This window comes from Apis cerana, linkage group LG13 (genome assembly GCF_029169275.1).
Source record: "Apis cerana isolate GH-2021 linkage group LG13, AcerK_1.0, whole genome shotgun sequence".
Taxonomy (NCBI): Eukaryota; Metazoa; Arthropoda; class Insecta; order Hymenoptera; family Apidae; genus Apis; species Apis cerana.
In genome coordinates, this window is record NC_083864.1 from 7510352 (window position 1) to 7527979 (window position 17628).

General features: G+C 34.6%; 2 protein-coding genes across 12 annotated transcripts in view; one reads left to right on the forward strand and one right to left on the reverse strand.

Moving 5' to 3' along the window:
- The window catches only part of LOC107996194 (COP9 signalosome complex subunit 7b), a 225851-nt gene that overhangs the window by 29403 nt on the left and 178820 nt on the right, over positions 1-17628 (forward strand). For 7 of the 8 annotated variants that reach the window (XR_009832421.1, XR_001765747.3, XR_001765745.3 and 4 more), the window contains exon 4: positions 1834-1882. Coding sequence is in view for 5 of the 8 variants with exons in the window: in XM_017054134.3 (XP_016909623.2) it covers positions 1834-1882 (49 nt within the window). In the remaining 3 variants the exon portion in view is untranslated. Of the gene's footprint in view, positions 1-1833; positions 1883-2416; positions 2877-17628 lie in introns of those variants that run through there. The other variant, XM_062083987.1, reaches the window with a different exon arrangement.
- The window catches only part of LOC107996192 (metabotropic glutamate receptor 2), a 250405-nt gene that overhangs the window by 25492 nt on the left and 207285 nt on the right, over positions 1-17628 (reverse strand). For all 4 annotated transcript variants that reach the window (XM_062083984.1, XM_062083983.1, XM_062083982.1 and 1 more), the window contains one exon: positions 9850-9992. In XM_062083984.1, the coding sequence (XP_061939968.1) occupies positions 9850-9992 (143 nt within the window). The remainder of the gene's footprint in view (positions 1-9849; positions 9993-17628) is intronic.

The following is a 17628-nucleotide window of genomic DNA, read 5'->3' on the forward strand; positions in this document are numbered from 1 at the left end:
ACGTCATTGCGTGAAATCGTTTTAAACCGATTTCATCCAGTGCCGCACAAAAGGCGACCACGTTTTAACACAATAATCCTTCAACGAAACGCGAGTAATTTTTTAATCCTTTTGTATTCTCTCGCTGAAAAATTGAGGATTTCGAATGGCTTTGCCTTTGTATTAAAATTATAATTATAATTTCGATAGAAATAATAATTATTAATTATTATTAACCATTAGAAATAGATTTCAATCAAAAAGACTTTTATATATTTTATTCATTTCGCAATTTAATCTACAATATTCCATTAGAATAATCGATTTCCTGATCTTCTTTTAATTTTTAAGCGGATGAAATTCGAGATTATATTAACAACAGATCTATTAAAAAAAGAAATCTCAGGTTCTTTTACTCCTCTTCCACTCTCTCGACCATTGCTCACGATTTCTCTTTTTCCTCTCCTCGGTGAAACCGGAAACGACTAATCTAATTTTCTCCCCTTTCATATCTTTTCTTTTTTCTTTATCATCTGGGGTAATGGCTTTTGATTCCATTTTGCCATTTCGATGCTTTTATCTTTATATATCTGTCAACGGGAAAATAAAAAAGTTTACACTCGCGCGAAAACAACTTGGCCATCATTTCTCTCTAACCACCTGTTCTTTTTCTGCCTTCGTTCGTGTTTCGATTCCCACCAATTCTTCCAAATGCAATTTATCATGATTCTTTAATCTCCTTTCCATTCTTTTCCTGTTGTTTTTTCTTCATCTCGAGAATGAATGATTGCAATTATCGATCGATCGTGATACATTCCCTCAACGAATATGGTTAATTGATTAATTCCTTAGGCGATCGTGCTACTTTCCAACACAATATTTACTTGAGAATAATTTTTCAATAGAATTTGTATTGAATTTGCAAGAAAATTCTTTAATTTCGAGAACGCTTTTATACATATGCCGGATTTATTCCCTGTTTCGTTCGTTAACGAGCGAGCGCTTATTATTAATTACTAATTTAATTTGGCCAATTTCGTTTGTACACGAAACAATCGCGGTTAGTTTACGGAATATTGTTTATTCAATACTCATCGAATTCTATAGTTCGTTATTACTTATAGAATCGATAACGGGAATCGATTGATTCGACGGCTTCGATAATCATAAGTAAACTCATGCGCGTAAACATTTTCTTTCTTTTTTATTTCTCTCGTTTCCTTGTATTTTCGGTAATTCGTGATTGCGCGCGGAATCATTTTTTCTTTACGGAACTTATGGATTTTATTAAATTTTCCCAACCAACGTTTATTTACTCGTAAATTTTCTACTAATTTAATATTGTCTCCTAGTTTTTTTTTTTTTTATTTCCACGCGCCAATCTGCTCGATGTAATCGCGTTAGGAGGGGACAAAAACAGTCCATGGGTGGTAGACGTTTATGAGTAAAGTTGAAATTAAAATTTGCCTCGGTTTATGTTTAATATTCGATGAAGAAGAAATTTTTTTTTTTTTCCTTGTAATTTCAAGAGAAAGAATACGAGAAAATTCGTGTGTATAATCTTTATAATCATACAATCAAAGATTTGTAATTGTATTATCTTTATTATCTCGTAATAGAATAATAGAGCAAAGAATATTTTTCTGATGTTTGAGCTTTGAAGATGGATCATATACGTATATTCATCTGTGGTAATCACTATCTATGGATACAATTCGTAATGGCTGCGAAACGTTATTATTGTTTGATCAATTGGCTCGTTGGATGAGATTGACTTGTATGTTATCTCGGGAGGTTGATGCTCTCGACATTAGAGTAACAGATTTTTGATTAACGTGCAATGTGTTTTTACAGGTGTGCTGATACATTCTAGTACGATCAATGAGCAGCCAATCATCTGCGGGTAAGTGTGTGTGAAAAAGTCGAATCTTTGATGTGATCTTTACACAGAATTTTTAAATTTCGCGCTATAAATTTTCCTGAATATTTCATTAACGAAGATCTTGATGGTATTTTCGCGTTTGCTTCTTGAAAGATAATGAAATATTATTCGCAATTCAATAATCTATAGTTTTTCAGTTTGAAAGTTAAAGTTGGAATTAAAATTTGATGTAAAACGAAGTCTCGAACTTGATCCGTAATCTATATAATAACAAGGTTTAAGAAAAGTATGAGAAAAGGTTAATTATTTTTTAAAATTAATATCTTAGATGCGAAGAAGACGTAATAATATCTACAGATACATAATTATCGAACAAGGATTATTATTTTTTACATTTTTTATAGCGTGACGTTTTCAATTATTTTGAAGATTATTATAGAGATTGTCGAAGAATTTAAGTAGAACGAGTTTCGTGATGGTCGAGGCGTAAAATGATGAAAATTTTTGGAACAAAATATTTTAGAATGGGACACGTAACGTAACAATTTATTTCAGTATATAAACATCGATATGTGAACGAAATGAGATCAGATTAGGACAGTTCCGGAGATTATATATTCAATATGTACAGCAGAATACGAAGCTATCCTAGCCAGATATACGTGTATCGATATTGAATCGTGATTTCACGTTGTTCCAAGGCTTAGCTATAAAATATTTATCGTATTTTAAAACCAATGTCACTGTGTACGGAACAATAGAGCTATTACATCGGCAGTCGGTCGATGCTGATACTGTATTTGTCTATTGGCTTTGTGATTATCGATCGTGTTTGCACAGTCAGCCAATAGAAATTGTTATATTTGCGCCACAATGGTATATGATAAATCGTTTCTTTTATTCATGAAATGATGAAAGTATTACTCAACAAGTTTAATTTATTATATCGAGTGTAATTACCGCAAAGATTAATTATTGTAAATGTTGTATAAAGTCATTAAACCGATGATAAAATTATTAATTTTCATATTTTATGTGTATAAAGCACGCTCATTGCTCGAAATACCTATTTGAATTGCAGATCGTAATTAATCGTGTTTAGTGGTATCAAGATCTGGTCTATGTTGGTTTGATATTCGATTATATCCTGGCATTAACCGGCTTCGCAATACTAGTAATAGCGATAGTTTATAGTTCGAGAAATTTGTTATTCTCATCGGATTTGTACATCTTCTGTAAGTTTACACCTCGTTGTCGTTTCTAACGAACTATATAGGACAATTTGATTACATTTCGTTACTCGAATCAAATGGTATAATATATGATAATATCCGGCCAAATTGGAAATCTGCACAGATTATCGTTTAACTTAACGTATGAGTATAAAATGAATTCGATAATTCTTTTGATCAAAACACATCTCTTTACGTTTCTTTCTTCCTCTCTTTCTTTTTCATAATTATCGAGGAACTTGGGATACGAGAAAACGAGAAAAAAATTTGGGAAATCAAGCTAATAAAAAATTACATTTCGAACGAATTAAATATTCACATTAAAAAAACGCAACGTGGAAGCATTTGAAAACGTGGAGCAATTTCAATTATACCGATTTGTAAAAGAAGGATCAGCAACGTTCTATCTATAAACAAGAGATTTCAATCGACTAAATGGATATTCTAGCAATCCGTATTACTTACTCGGTTTAAAGGGGGATCGAAAGTTCTATACTGTTAGTTAATTAACCGTTAATTTTCACCACAGTCTGACCGAAACAAGAACATTCTACTTAACCGCACTACCTACTTTCCAACTTCTCGTTTCTCCTTCTCTGCCCACCATCTCGCCACGTCGAAACAAAACACTGTTCCCCCTCCCCCGTCGCGCTAATTAAAACGACTCAATCGGAACTTTCGGAGGAGCGGACGCAAGTTATGCGGTCGCAACTTTTTAAGTCGGCATAACGAGCATCTTACTTTTACGTACGCGTGAGTAGTAGGCCAAATTTGTAAAGGGGAAGTTTGAGGTCAAGCGCGCCAGTTTAATAACAAACTTAAATCTATCAAAAGCGGCAAGTTTCCGTCATCCTTTTGCTCTGACCTCTCGTGTTGCGCGAGAACGGCGGGAAAGTAGACGTGTCGATAAATTCTTGGAAATTCTTGCGAATTTCCTTCGACTTCGTCTCGTCTTTCCGGAACGCTATACTCATCAAGCTTTTCCTTATCTTCGCGTTATCTCGTCGAACGAATACTTTTCCTCTTGTAAAAAAAAAAAGAAAAAGTTAAATCCTGCTCTACTCTATTTTGGAAAATTTTCAAAGGTTTCGCTTATTACCTTTTTTTCTTATCTAATTAGCGCTTAATTCGTCGAAGATAAAATTCTCTTTTTCTTTTTTTAAAAAAAATTAAATGTTCCAAATTCTAAATATTTTAAAGATAAGGTTAATTTTTCTCTTTATCTTTACATTTATCGAAAATGTAATGAAATGTATAAAATTCCTCTTCTTTTTTTTTTTCTTTAGAAAAAATTAAATCATTCAAATTCTAAATATTTTGGAAAATTTTAAAAGATAAGATTACCTAGATATCAATTTTTCCCTTATCTTCACATTTGTCGAAGATGAAATTCTCTTCCTCGTAGAAAAGTTAATTTCTTCATTTTTTGGGGGAAATTTGAAAAAAGAAGATTAGCTCGTTTTTTGAAAAAAATGCCAAGTGGCGAGTTTCAAGAGATAGGAGCTCTTGGATCGTTCAAGGATCGTTCAAGGATTCAAGGGTTGATATATATTTGCTTCGAAACATCTTTCCCTCTTTTTTTCACAGCGGGATTTATTTTCCATTCTCGAAGCTTCATTCGAAAAGTACGAGTTTTCCCCGAGTTTTGCGCGTCTTTCTTTCGAAGAAAGACAGCGGACTGTCAGAAATTACGAGGCGAAATTAAATCCACGCAGTCTTTTCCTGGATTTACATCACGACTGATCCACCTCTTTCGCAAATCCTCGCGAGATCTTCTTAAAATTTCATGCTTTGTGGAGTTTCACAGCCCGGAATCTGTCGGGTGTCGAGGTTCGATACAGAAGTTGCCGAGTTTCTTCCTATTATTCCGCTTATTCTTTTCGAGTTTTGATTTATCGAAGTGGATATTTTTCGCATTAAATTTTTTCGTTCTTCTTCCTTGGAATCTTTCACGATCCATATCGTCGATTCCTATACCTTGTATTCCTTCGAATAAAATCGAGATCTCGATATTTAATCCTGATACAACGATGTATAACAAAGGAAGATAATAATCGAAAATCGTTCTTTAATTTTTAACTGTTTAAATTTCGCAACATTCCTGCGTCGTAAGAAATGCGGTGATTAAACTTGGTGATTGAACTTATTACAGTTTGGCAAAACACTTTAACAAATTTTGTCGTTTGATCTTCGTCAAAATTGTGGCACGCCAACTATTCGTCCCGCATTTATTGAAAATTCCTCCACCGCTATTTCACATATTATTATATTTTGAATTATTTATTCATTCTTCCATTATTTTTACTAGATCGAAATTCGTCGATCGATTCTTTCCACTTGATTTAAAATTACGAATATTCCAAATATCACGTGCCAAAACTCAGTCGATCGTTTTATCTTTATTTGATCCTTCTACTCGATTCAAACCGTTGGAATCGCGACAAAAGGACATTCATCCACCAAAGAAATAAACGATACGTTCATTGTCGTCGTTCACTCGCGAATTACAATATATTCTTTCTATAATCGCGAAACAAATTATCTGCAAATACTGCCGAGAATGCTGCAGCAATGGTTTCAAAAAAAGGACGATTTCACGCATAAACATCACAATTAAACTCGAGCCCGAATAACGGAAAGCAGCTCGGTCGAATAACGATTAAACAAACATCGTCTGTCGCCGTAATTAGTAGAACCAGTCGCTTTTGTCGCGCGAAAAATACACGGGTTTCGTATGTAAAAATGTGGGGGACGGGAGGAGGAAGGGGGACAATTATGCGTCCATGTAAACGTTCCATTGTATACTCGTCTTTTAGCTAACCGGCCAATTGTTGTTACGAAAAAAGAAAACGAAAAAAAAAGAAACGAGCTGGAAAAATAAAGAGGCGCGGACCGATTAAGTGGAACGAGAGAAAAGTGGCTTTGTCTTCTTATATATATGGCTCGTGCCTATTCTAAGATGGGAGGGGGAGGGGGAGGGAGAAAGGAAGGCCGGATGACTCTGAAAAGAACGAAGTGGATCAGAGGAATTCGGTGACACCGGTCGGATTAACGAAGAATGAAAAGGGATTCGGAAATTTTCTCTTCGCCCGAATTCCATTTTTCACTCTTGGAGAGGCCTAATAGACATGTTTATGTTTCTGGGTTGTTTATGGGCCTACTCCGCGCTAATAGAAATCGGATTTATCAATTTCGCGTTGTTTTGTCGTTTTGTAATCGGGGGTCTAAGGAAATAATTTTCAATCGGCGACGTCTTCTTATCGTTGTACGCTATATCATTGCAGTGTATTAGAATAATTGCTATTTCTTCAATGTCGTGGTTATTCGAGAAAGGAAATTCCGGAGAATGAATCGATAGTTCTTTTCTCTTCAGCGATTCAGTAAATTTGATTTAAGTATAGATCGATTGTATACATCTTGCATTTACATGTATGTCAATACCTTGGTCTTCAATTAAGAAATAAAATGAAATTCCTCTCCCCCCATAAAGATGTGATTAATAGTATCTGAAATATACTTGGAAAGATCGAAAATAAGTCAGCTTTTCACTTTAACTATATATAATTCGCTAGGTCGAGATGTTTTCCAGTTCGTTTGTTGAGTAATTATCGTTGAAATCATTAGTCGCAAATTATTTATTATCTTGCATAAAAATAACTCTGGAAGAAAAATGTTCGAAAAACGAGTGCACTTTATCGTCGATTCGTTTAACGCGATCTTAATTCCCTTTTTTTCTTCTTCTCTTCGAGTGCGAAAGAAACGTAATGGAGAGGTCACGTGAAGCAGTTACGTTGGCTTGATTAATATACGATTCGTGCGCGAAACTTGAAGATGCGTGGGGACGATGAAGAGTAATATAAAACTTGGAAAACTTAACGGGTTATATTTTAAAATCCACCACTTGTAGATGATTAATGCTGCTCGCTACGAATTTCCACGCTGTTTTGTATGCTATAAATAGTTCTTCTCGAATAGATTCTTCTTGAAAGAAAGAATAGAATGGAATTTCTGAATTTTTTCGCGATATTTCTGTCGATAAATTTTTAAATATTCCTGTGGATCATTGGAAGAGACGTATCTTTGTTCTGTAACGCGTCCAAACAGCAAGATTTTGAATAATATCGATGCTCGAGTAAAATTCTTATCTGAATTTTGAATATTGGCAAAGTTAGGGACAATTTGAATAGAAGTTTGAATACTTTTTGACGTTCGTTTGTTATCTCGTCGAGAACTCTCGTCGTATTTATGGGAAAGAAGAGGACATTGTGTCTTGGGTTTAAAAGCAAAGTTAAAGAAATTTATAGTCGAATTTCAAAGAGAATCTTATCTTTATCTTCTTCTAAAATTTCCTTGTGTCACGTTTCCCATATTTCTTACAAGAAATATATATTTTATATCTATTTATTACAAATATATAAAGATTCTTTAATATTCATCGTAACATGATCTAAGAAGCAGCACACGATATTTCAACGAATCGATATGTTTTCGCAAGTCAACCGACAGTTGTTCAATTTATCAGAGTTGCCTGAATTTTCCATAAATGCCAAACGAAATTTATCATCAGAAAAATAGAAGCAGACGATCGCGTACACTTTTTTCCTCATTCCAACACTCATGAAATTTAAATTTAACATACATTGTACCGCAGTATTATAAATAACATTTCAAGATACTCGTTGTCGAAACGGGAAGCAGAAAAATCATGCTTTCAACAATCACGTGCCAATTTCAAAATTTGTTCCATTTTTTTTCCATTTCTCCCGTCATGTTCATCAAATTTATCAATGTAACGACAGCGTGACAGCGCCACGTCGAGCCGCGTCGATACCATACACAAGGGCCACGGGTATCGATTTTTAAAACGCGAAAGATGGCCAGCAGAAAATCCGAGCCCATCGAAAGGCTCGAGCGAATCTTTAAATTCCTCTGCGAATAGCCGAGCGATTCTCCAGCCAAGCGTTTTGTGAAATATTACGTTTGATGAAATATTATCGCTTTCGCTTCGTAGAAAATTATTCAGTATATACATAACTTTATCCTCGAAACCGCTTCGAGGATATCCGATGATTTGGAAACGCGGAGAAGACGAATCAAAAACGAACTACTTCATTTTCGTTCGCCAGGATTTAATTGATGAAATTCGTTTTGGAAAATGTTCCAAAAATCCATAAGAGTATCTGTTTCTCCTTATTTGGAAAGAAACGTTTATCTAAGATTCAGAAAAAACTTGGTCCATTAAACTTTAACGCATCCGGCAACAGCCTTCTTCCGTTTCTCATCTTCCCTGTTATCTTTTTCTTCTGAATTCTCCAGATATGTGCTGGGATAACGCAGAGAGATCTCAAAGAGATCTTGTTCATCGGACGAACATTGGAAGCAAAGACGCGAATGTAAGAACAAAGAAAAATCGTATTTAAAATCGTTCTAATTGCGAGATAGGTTCTTGCAACGATGAATTTTCATTTTACAAAGGTAAAGATTACAAAGGTTGTTCGAGTGAGACGGCCTGAATACCCGTCTCAGTTACCTTCTTCCTTCGAAATTCCCTAAGAAAAGAATCGCTCTTGCTGTTCTCGATTCTATCCCCGAACAACGGCTTTTTGCGGGTGTTGTTAACTTCTACACAGACGAAAGATACTTGCAACGTGTGTTCCGATGCTTCTCTATAATGCTCTTTGTACGGGACGAAATGGGTGAAGAGAGAAAAGTGGCTACGATGAAGAAATATCGTTGCCTCTTGGAAATGGATTAACGTTAATTTTACGCTGGATTATTGTCGTTGATGGAATTAAAATTATGAGACTGGGTTTCGTATGTTTTGATAAAGAATCGTGAGATGTAATAAGTGAACTTTTTTTATTGGAATTAATTTTATATTCCGATATACGAAGCCATCGTATTCCCTGAAATAATTTGATGAAACAATTACTCGAAGATTAAACGTCATTGGAATACGTAAAGGTGCGTAGATTTATACGATTTTATACAAATAATGGGATCTTCTTGCGCGTTTCTTGAATTGGTAAAGCAGTTCGAAGTAAATTTGTCAAGCTTCTTTCGATTCTGTTTCCGAAAAGACGAGAAAAAATAAGATGCTTTGCAGAAAAGTTACTCGTTCGATCATATACTCTTCGAAGATTAAAAATTTCATTGATCGATATACCGAATCGAATCCCCAAGATTTCACGGTTGAATAGTTTCAGACGATGTTTCCAAACGATACAATCTTTGAACTTTTGTGCTTGCATTTTTTAAGAATCAAAGTCGCTAAGTCTTTAATATTGTTGGTCCTTAGGGAGGACGTCGTTCGTTTCTCGTCGTGCGGGAGCGAAGTGAAATCCTTTTGTGCGGTTCTTTTATTAAATTCTAATTCTTTCTTTTTCTTTTCATCCTTCTCATATTCGACGTGCCGCGCCAGAAAAAGAAACAGAACGGAGAAATTGGAGGAGCGTGGATAAGGAAAAGAACGCGGTGGAAATGTTCGAATTTTCTCTAATCTCTCATCAAATGGAGAACAGCGTAAGGAATAAGTTGAGGATTGTGTAATGTTTCTCGTAAAAAAGAAAAATCACTTTAATTTTAAATAACCATTCTTCGAATCACGCATGATTTTTCCATGGTTCAGAAATTACATTGATCAAAATATTATCCCTGGATTTCGTTTCGGGTTGAATTTAATCACGTGGAGATACTTGTTTCGCAATTTGTCTTAGGTTTAAAACTGTTTAAAATTCTAATACGTGACATACGTACCTGCGGTATTCGAAAAAGTCGAAGAAGGTTTGCCACTTGGATGGATGTGACTGAGCTTGCTGCTCCAACGACTCCGCTGATAACTTTTCGCACGGCAGTTTTATTGCAATGATCCTCGGCACCGTCTATATTGCTTATTGATCCTGAAACACAAATCGTATATCACGTGATATTAATCTTTCCGATTAAACACGTACTTAAAGATATTTATCTTTTTTTTTTAGCAGCTTGTTCGTCGCGATGGAACTGCATAATTGCATTTCGCAAAATGTAAATGTAAAGTAATATAAATGTAAATTTTAATTTCTCTTACAAGTGTATGTATCTGAATGATAAACAATGTTACAATGTTGGTTGGATCTTGAAATTTCGACTTTCCATATCAAAGGATACGTTCAATTGTTTCGTACATTTTTTAAAAGTGCTACATCGAATTTCTGTAGTTCCCCCCTGCTCCTGATTTTTTGAATTCTAACCAAGTGATTTACATTTGAAAGAGGAGATGGATTATGTAAACTCGGTTCATTGAAAATTCATCAGAAAAATATATATCTTTGTACGTACGCGAAATTTAGAAAGGGAAATCTTTTCGTTCCTCCCCATGCTATCTATAATATATTTTTCATTGTCGAATATATATATTCAAACAATATTAAGAATCTCGTTCAATATACATTAGTAGTTAATTCAATATAATAAAACAAAAAAGAAAAAAAGAAGAAACTAACCCAATGTTAAGAAAAAGAGAATTGAATTTTAAATTGATATCTCAATTAATTTTTAAATCATAGAATTACATCAAGAATATAATCTTCTATTTTTATTAATTCTTAATAAGTTTCATTCCAAAAGGATAAAATAACGAAATTAAAATTTACGTTCATGTTATTAATACGAGATAATATTTATCTTTCTTGAAAATACGTACGAAATAGTGAAATACTGATTCAATATCTGTCACCGACATGGCTCTGCAGGTCACACGACGCAAGATTGAGATAGGTCAGAACACGATGATCTCGTCCTACCAACTTTCTACTTATTCGCGAATTGAAGTTTCGCAATTCGAAAGTTTTCTGATTCATTCAGAGGAATATGACACGTTAAAATGTCACATAAGACAGCATCAGATATTTCTCTGATCTTCGTGTTCTTTTATATAGATGTTGAAATAGTGATTTTTAGCGAATAGAAATCTCACTTCCGTTTCTCTGCATCATACGAAACTGTCTCGATACAATTTTTCATTATGTTTAGAAAAAGGTCAATGAAAGCGGAAGAAGATGACTTCCAAGACTTATAAATTTTAACGAAACGTTGCGAATAATTTTAGAATTATAAATATGTGTAATTTTGCAAGAATTGCAGATATAAATTGAGATATAAATTTTAGTAGCTTCGAAATTCACTCGATACTCGTTTTAATTCGTTTGTACACTTTCGAAAATCGTGGAACGAACGTAATTCTAAGTTTTGTATATCTTTTCAAAGTAGAAGGAAACGTGGCTTGCAGTCGGGTGATCACGTGACGGAATTCCAGATTACTTCCCTCCCCTTCTTCTGATTTTCGGAAGAGATTCGAATTACAATTTTACGCTTCGCTTGTGCTTTACAGGGCTTTTGCTACGTGACTCTATGTACGTACGTGCTTGTTTAACTTTTGCTGAAACGCACACGTGTCCTCCGCGTTGCAATCGCGACACATTCCCTCCTAATATAATCCATGAATTTTGAATTAATGTGCTTTTCAGAACAATGGGCCTCTCGTTAATAATAATTTCTAAATTTATTCCATCATACAAAGAACGTATTCTTCCTCTCGTGAATCTTGCGAATTATTCTCACTTTCACTTTCGTTCCGCCATATTGAATCGTTGATTTGTTTCTCTCGTTCTTCCTTTGGCACGTTAAACGTCAATCTTCCTCTCAATCGCCATTCGGGGAGAAATTGTTAAAAGCTTTTTTGCTTCTAAACTTGTTAGAAAAATGAGTTGCCCGTTAATATTATTCGTGGACAATTTCCTGCTAAAAGTTTTCGAAGTCTCATCGAAAAGTTGAAACAGTTGATAAATCAATTTCGTAGAAAATTTCGATAGAAAAGATAATAACGAAGGTGATGGATTACGGGGAAGAAACTTTTAACGCGTTTAAAAATTAAAGCATTTATAAAGTTGCCGCAACAACAATTTGATAAAAAAATTTCTTTGAGGTCGTTAAATTAGTTCATATAGTTGTTGCAGCGTTCCAAAGTAGCAAAGCGTGCCGCAGCAAACTTCACCGCAGCTTACAAATGTTCGTAACAAGATAATAAATCTTATAAAAGGAACGTCTTCTCTTCAATTATTCTTGTCTGCAGTTTCATTGCGGCAATTTAAACGTCCTCTGCATCAACTGTTTCTGTTTAAACAAAAAATTTAAAGCGAAAAAGTTCAAATATTTCGTTTCTTACGTCGATTGGATATCGATTAAATATAGGGTATAAATTTTACTTTCGATCATTTTCTTTCGCATTCAATTTGATACGTAATTTGATCGAAAGCTTGAAATATTTTCGATATTTTCTCGAGGAGTATCATTTAATATCACAAGTACAAGCCTTTTCGAAATAATTATCCTCCACTTGTATCTTGTAATTGCAACTAATCGATCGTCGAATCGTTTCGTCATCAAGTAACGAAGATTAATCGATGTTAAACAAATTTACAAGATGTAATGGAATTTATCGGCGCGTGATCGATAGCACTGACATCTATTAGAAATTTAATTCATTAAGAGTCACTCGTGATGAATACCCTTTAATTAAAACTCTTCGATCATAATAAACGTATACTTTTCTATTTTAACGGATTAACTTATCGAGATAGCGACAAACGCACAAGTCGCGAAGCTTTTCGAAGGATTTGGAAAATTAATTAATTAAGTCGATTCAAAATTCATGGAATCGGTCGATGGAATAATGTGGTGGATTTTATTCGATATTCTCGCCACGCTTCGTATCGGCCGATCGTTGTCAATCGCCCACCCTGATCCACGTTTTGAATTAATATGATAATGAGCCAGATTTATGGGTCGCGTTGCAAATTATTTCGTTATTGGTTATCTCGAATCGATTAATCAGTTTATCGTGATTGCGGAAATATAGATAAAGAAACAAATTGACAAGATTTTGTTTGCTTACACGATGTAGATAAATTATAGTACTGGAGAGAGAGAGAGAAAGAGAGAGAAAGAGAGGGACGTATATTTTTATATTTTGAAAATTAAAAAATATTAAAAACAATTTTATTACATTATCTTGTTCTATTATATTATCTTTGTCTTGTTTACAAAATTTACATGTTTTATAACTACTTTAATAATTGAAATTGAAAATGTTTTAAAATTTCTTTAATATGTTTATTCATAGATTACACGAAACTTTTAATGTGACAAGCTTTTACCAGGAATAATATAAAATGAAGTATTAAGTTTTTAAAAAAAAAATGTAAGAATACAATTTGCTTAATGAAGAAGTGGATAAGCTTAAAAATCGTGAAGATGAATGGAATTTTGTAAGAGATATAAAAGTGACGTATATCGATCGTCAATTTATTTTCTATATCAATCTTTTAAACAATTTGCTGGCTCGTTCACATTAACTCTTCCGATGTAAAAGTTTCTATCCTGCCTCGTCTGGCAGAGTGGTTCGCGTAGAGTAGTTTCGCATGTTACAGTGGCACCTGTTGAATCATACTGGCTTATATACCCGACCTAACTATTCGAGCACCGATACCGGGAACAAATCGTTGGAATGGAAGAACATTAAACCCACCCTTTCGTAATTTACGACGTTATGCTAAAATTTCGAGGCCGTGGCGATGATCGTGGCCGGCATTCAATCTGCGAGATTCGTTTACGATATTGAATCGAGCCGTAAAATTGCACACACGAGCCCGCTAAACCATTTATCCCGATGCAATATTCACCACGTTGTATTATATCGACATTAAAGCCTCGCGGACCGTGAAATTTGGTTAAATTTTATTGTCGAAATTCATGTTGATCCGGTGTTCGTTAATTAGCGGTTTGCATTACTTAATACCGTGAACCTTGGAAACTTTATATTATATCAGTTTAAATATCAGTTATACAATATAATATAAAATGTTATAATTAAGCGTATTTTTTTTCCCTTCTTCTTGTATTTCTTCTCCCTTCTGCACGATACATTGTGATTTTTTATTAAGATAGGCAAATTTCTAGGAGAGGGATGTATAGTAGAAAATATATAATTAAGGGCGCTTTAATCTTTCGATGTTTAATGACTCGTGTGCATTTCATAAATTTTATCACTGAAATTTGCGAATTTTTATCGTTAATTAACCGGCGATAATAATTGAAAGATAAAGAAGAGAGAGAAAAATTGTAGAAGAAATGATTTGAATAATGGGGGACTTTAAGAGGATTATTAAACGTTGCGCTGTTTTATAATAACAAAATGGGTCGCGTTTCGTACATTATATAAATGCAATTTCACGTTTTTATCCTTATTTTGCGTTCCGTATCCTCTCGATCCTTTGATACCTTGAAAATTCCACGGTCCTTTGACCTTTGTATAATTGTATAACCGTCTCCGTTTCCAGGCTTAAATTGTGGATAATAATTTCAATGTTTCTCTAGATCAATATAATCAAGGTATTTTCTGAAGAATCTCCCTCAGATGAAACTAATTACTTGGTTGACGAATCTAATTACTCTGAAGATCCTCAGATTCTCGTGAACGCCACTTACATTGTTAATAAAAATTCGGCAGCATTTCGCTCTCTGTCTCTCTTTAATTATATTCAACGATGAAAACTTTTTCACGAAACTTTCTTTCGATTTCTTTTCCCGTTGAGAAGTAATACGAGTATAATTTTAAAAAATAAATTGACGAAACCGTGAGAAAATCGTGCCTTGTCGTTTTAATCTTAAACAAAACACAGCGAGATTATTCCACACGTGTGTATCTAAATTAATGAAGTTCGTCAAGAGCTTAAACCGGAGTTAAGGTTTGAAACCAGTTCCTAATAATCCCACCAAGATCTTCTTGGAAACTTGAAATTAATTTATTAGCGCTCACGACTTTTCGTGATGTGTAATTGAAGATTTCCTTCCTTCCTTTGAATTTTGACTTGGAATTTCGCGAGATAATATCGTGAAGTAAAATATTCTCTTTTATTTTTCTTAAAAATAAACCACAATATTTTCACAAATAATAAACAAAAATTCCACAATTAAATTAAAAATTAAAAATTAAACCACTGAACCAGACCATCCTTTCATCATTTCAAAATCGATCTTCGTGTCACAAAATCATCTCCACGTCTATCCACTTGCTTTTTATCAAATTCTCAAACCCTTGATTCACTTTTGGCAACTGGTGAAAAAAAAAAAAGAAATTATCTTTCCTTCTCTCTTTTCATATTCCCTCATCATATTTTACCTTTCGATTCCTATTAATATATACTCACACGCGCACACATGGATCGTGGAAATATTTACAGAGGAAACTAGCTGTCGCTTCTTCACATAGACAGTGCAAACGTTTGCCAAAGGCTTAACATGCGAGCGATAAGAGGGTTTCCGTTGGCCCATGAATCTTCAACATTCAATTCTGAGTCTGCGGATCTTTTCCTTTCTTTTTCTCTTTTCCTTTTTTTACCATTGGAATCCGGCCCAGAGATCGTGCCGGATGGAAAAACCAAGGATATTTCCCGGTGGACTGGTTTCTCTCGATGAGAAACCCTGTAATTCGTCTCGGCACCTTTTCGTTCGCGCATCTCTTTTCTTTCGCCCCTCTTCGTTTATGCACGCCTATATAATAGTTCCAGCCTGGAACTTCCAGGTTTCATTCATTTTTTTTTTCCTTGTGCGATGTTAGCATGCCTGGCGAAGACACCAAAGGGGCTGTTGCACCTAGAGGAAACGTATTCGAAGCGAAGACGCTTTGTAAAAACCTTCCTGTTTTTTGCTTTCTTCTCGTTTTCTCGTTTTCATTTATATACGCGCTAATGATTTTTGGATCTTCTTTAAAAAACGCCTCGATGTAAGTTGAAGTTTTCCATCGAGCTTCGATTAAAAAAAATTTCAAATATTTTCCCTATGATTCGAAACTGGTGGTATTTGGGTAAAGATGGAAGATCTAACAATTTGAGGACTATGGAATTTTTTTATTTTTTATTCGCAACGTGAACAATCTGTTATGATCAAACAAGTAGAATTGATTAATTATAGTTCAGTATATTATTTCTTAGCGACGATCTTATTTTAATTGTCTGGCTATGACCAGTCTTATTCCACTTGTCACAACAAGTGATTTCACTATTTGATTCTTCTATTTGTTACTCTACTTGTTTCACTACGCTTGAGTTGAAGTCAAGTTGGTTATAACACGTGTGAAAATTAAGAAAATATTTTCTGAGAGAAACTTTTTATACCCAATCGAGAAATTGAATGCATCGAGTTGGGACATCAAAATATTTATCAAATTTTGGGATACGAATTTCAAAAGAAATTCTTATCTGCCTTATTAATTATATAACGTGACATGCAATTTACATAACCAATGCACACTTATGTCTGACCAATTTATAAATCCTTCTACTTAAATCTCATATTTTACGTAATATTGTTTACGATTTGAGCCACGTTCGGTCTCTCCACGAGCGACATCGTATTAAACTCAAACCCAAAAATATCCGATCATAAAAACCTTATCTTGCATAACCTCGAATAAACCCGTTTAGGTAAACAACGTTCCCGCTGATTTAATACGATTTACGTGCTTCTCATTTCACGCGATCAATATTCATTGAACGAAGATAAACTCTTGAAAAAGTACAACTGCCATCCCACAAAAGAAATATTATACCGCACAATTTCACTTGTAAATCATCGTCACGTTCATTTATAGAAAAATCTTGTCAAGAGCAAGAATTAACGATTATAGAGATCGTTACAAGAACCACGTACAGAGACCTAAATTGTCTCAAGGTGCAATTGTATCCTTGGCAAGGTAGTGAGACGATCATTGCGCATTCGATTAGATTCTCAATCCTCAATTTTCTTCGCGTTGGAGAAGGGGACTTTATTTTCATGGATCCACGAACACGATAATGCGTGTTCCCGTTGCAGTAGATGGCACGGTTCGATAGTCACCGGCGAAGGAGAGTAAGAATGGAAGGAACAGACACCTCAAAGGGGCTAATAAGTGTGAAAGTTGGAATGGAAGGGTAACGATGGGTAAGAGGGGGGAGATTAAAAAAGCGAGAAGGACGAAGGTAAGGACGTGGAAAGAGGGATGAGATTATCGATCGAGGAGGTCGGGACAGATAAATTTTCAACCAGAAGAATTTTCCCCTCCCTTCATCCTTTCGATTTTATTGGTATCGGCGTAGATTTAATTTCTAATTTTAGCCAGCCGAATTCGAAAATTCTACGGTCCATGTACGGGATAAACGGGGATGGATCTCTCGAACGTTCCATCCTACTTGTTCCGAATTTCGAAAGAGGGAGAATTGGCATGGGTGGATGAAACGTCAACCGCAATTCCTCCTTGTTCCTCATTGTTCCTCCTTGATTGTTTTATCATGTGGGATAATTATTTTATCGTCCTCTAACGATCCGTGAGAATCGACCAAGGAGGACCGGACGACAAAATAATTAGGGGATCCGGGATAGACGTTGGAAATTGGAGAATCAATTTCTGATTTTATTATAATTAATTTCTTTGATTAGCTCTTTGCTTGATGGAACTTG